This window comes from Alexandromys fortis, unplaced genomic scaffold (genome assembly GCF_014885135.2).
Source record: "Alexandromys fortis isolate MF-2015 unplaced genomic scaffold, M_Fortis_MF-2015_v1.1 scaffold_420, whole genome shotgun sequence".
NCBI classification, from domain to species: Eukaryota; Metazoa; Chordata; class Mammalia; order Rodentia; family Cricetidae; genus Alexandromys; species Alexandromys fortis.
In genome coordinates this window covers 196,444-198,380 of record NW_026068289.1, presented here as the reverse complement: position 1 = coordinate 198,380, position 1,937 = coordinate 196,444, and the positions used below count along the sequence as shown (strand labels likewise).

General features: G+C 43.9%; 1 protein-coding gene across 4 annotated transcripts in view; it reads right to left on the bottom strand.

Moving 5' to 3' along the window:
- Window positions 1–1,937, bottom strand: part of LOC126494850 (H-2 class II histocompatibility antigen, E-D beta chain-like) — a 65,588-nt gene that overhangs the window by 29,882 nt on the left and 33,769 nt on the right. For 2 of the 4 annotated variants that reach the window (XM_050132293.1, XM_050132292.1), the window contains exon 2: window positions 1,213–1,482. The exons of the other annotated variants lie outside the window; for them this stretch is intronic. In XM_050132293.1, the coding sequence (XP_049988250.1) occupies window positions 1,213–1,482 (270 nt within the window). The remainder of the gene's footprint in view (window positions 1–1,212; window positions 1,483–1,937) is intronic. 4 annotated transcript variants of the gene reach the window in all.

The window sequence follows — 1,937 nt, the reverse complement described above, 5'->3', positions numbered from 1 at the left end:
CGTGACTCCGCAACCACGACACCTGCTGGATTTCTTGTAGGCCTCCTTCTTCATTAAGCTATTGGTCATACAGTATTAAAAATAATAAAGTTTCTGTGTGGTTATTTTGGGTCTGAGATGCCAGGGAGAAACAAGCAGCCTCCCCCTAAAGATAACTATGCCCAAATTCCCAAATATTGTTTATAATTTTTTACATTTAAAGGGGGATATGCTATAGAGATGAATACTTTACATTGGTACAGATCTTGCTTTACTGATAAAATTTAAGGTCAATTTTGTTATATGTATATTTCTGCTTTTGATGTATTGTGTTTGTGCAGTTCATTTAAATATGTAATGTATAATTAAGAAATATAGGTTAATAGATAATTATCTATAATATTTAAACTTGTAGTTATGTTAGGTTTTCTAGACATATAGAGATTATATTTCAGATGTATGGTTATTCTTCAAGCCTTTCAAAGACTAACAGAATATGACATTTAAAGGTTTTAAGCACTTAGATCTTTTCATAACAATGAGGCACATCTGCTCCTGGAAGTCTTTGATGGAGTTGAAGAAAGATAGTTATAATTATAAAAGATAGGTTAGATATAAAACTTTAGACTCACAACATAGGATAGATGATAGAGTATTTTCCTTAATTTGCCAAATGCAAATGGACTAAATATTGGAACTATAAGTCTTGCTTGATAACTGTTTTGTTGATGTAATCTTGCTATGTTAAAATTAAATCCCTCCTTTCTATTTAGGCAGAAAAGGGGATGTGATGTGGGATTACGCTCTGCATGCTGTGAATGTCTTATTGCCATAAGTTTATAAAGAAGCTTCTCTTGGTCAATGGCTTAACAGAGTAAAGGCAGGCAGAAAATCCTAACAGAGATGTAGAGAAAGTAGGTGGAGTCAAAGAGACACCATGTAGTCGCCTTCCTCCTAACCCTCCTACTTAAGTCTAGATTAGTTATCTTTGATACAGTTTCCACCGCACTTCACTGTCCTGGGCAGTCTTGACGTTCTTCTCATAGCTGGGGAGGAGAACAGAGTTAACACTGCAGAAGCTCCTGCTGAGAACACGGGTTCTGTTCCAGGCTCCTGAACACAAACACACACACACACACACACACACACACACACACACGCACTCATGCGTCTTCCACTGATTCCTCACAGTCCCCTCCCCGCCGTTTCCAACCTCTCTCCCTCACACCTCACCTTTCCGTTGCTCAGTGAAGCTCTCCAAAATCCGGTAGTTGTATCTGCAGTACGTGTCCACCCCGGCCCGCGCATCCTCCAGGAGCTCCTTCCGGCTGTTCCAGTTCTCCGCCTCCAGCTCCCCCATCTTGGTCACAGCAAGGTACTCGCCCACATCACTGTCGAAGCGCACATTTTCCTCTTGGTTGTAGAAGTATCTGTCCAAAAGCCACACGCGCTGCGTCCCATTGTAGAAATGACACTCGTGTTTAACTTGTGCCATGAACCGAGCTGTGGAGACAGAAATGATCTTCTTTTCTGGTGAAAAGACACCCGAGTTTGTGAGTCCCTCTTCAGCTGCCACAGATGACCAGTCCCAGGCTTGCCCCAGCTCACTTCTGATGTCACCACAACTCACGGGCAGAAGGATGCACAGCCCTGCTCAAGTAGTTGACAAGGGTGTAAACAGAGACGGAGGAACCATGGGGAAAATTCCCCCATCCATAGAAGAAGCAGCACAATCCTCCCTTCATAGTCTCCTGCTTGCTCCCACCCTCTTCCTCCCTCCCTCCCTCCCTCCCTCCCTCCTTCCCTCCTTCCCTCCTTCCCTCCCTCCTTCCTTCCTTCCTTCCTTCTTCCCCTTCCTTCCTTCCTTCCTTCCTTCCTTCCTTCCTTTACATCCTACAGCAGTTTCCCCTTCCTCCTCTCCTTCCAGTCCCTCCCCCACCCTCCTCATCCACTCCTCC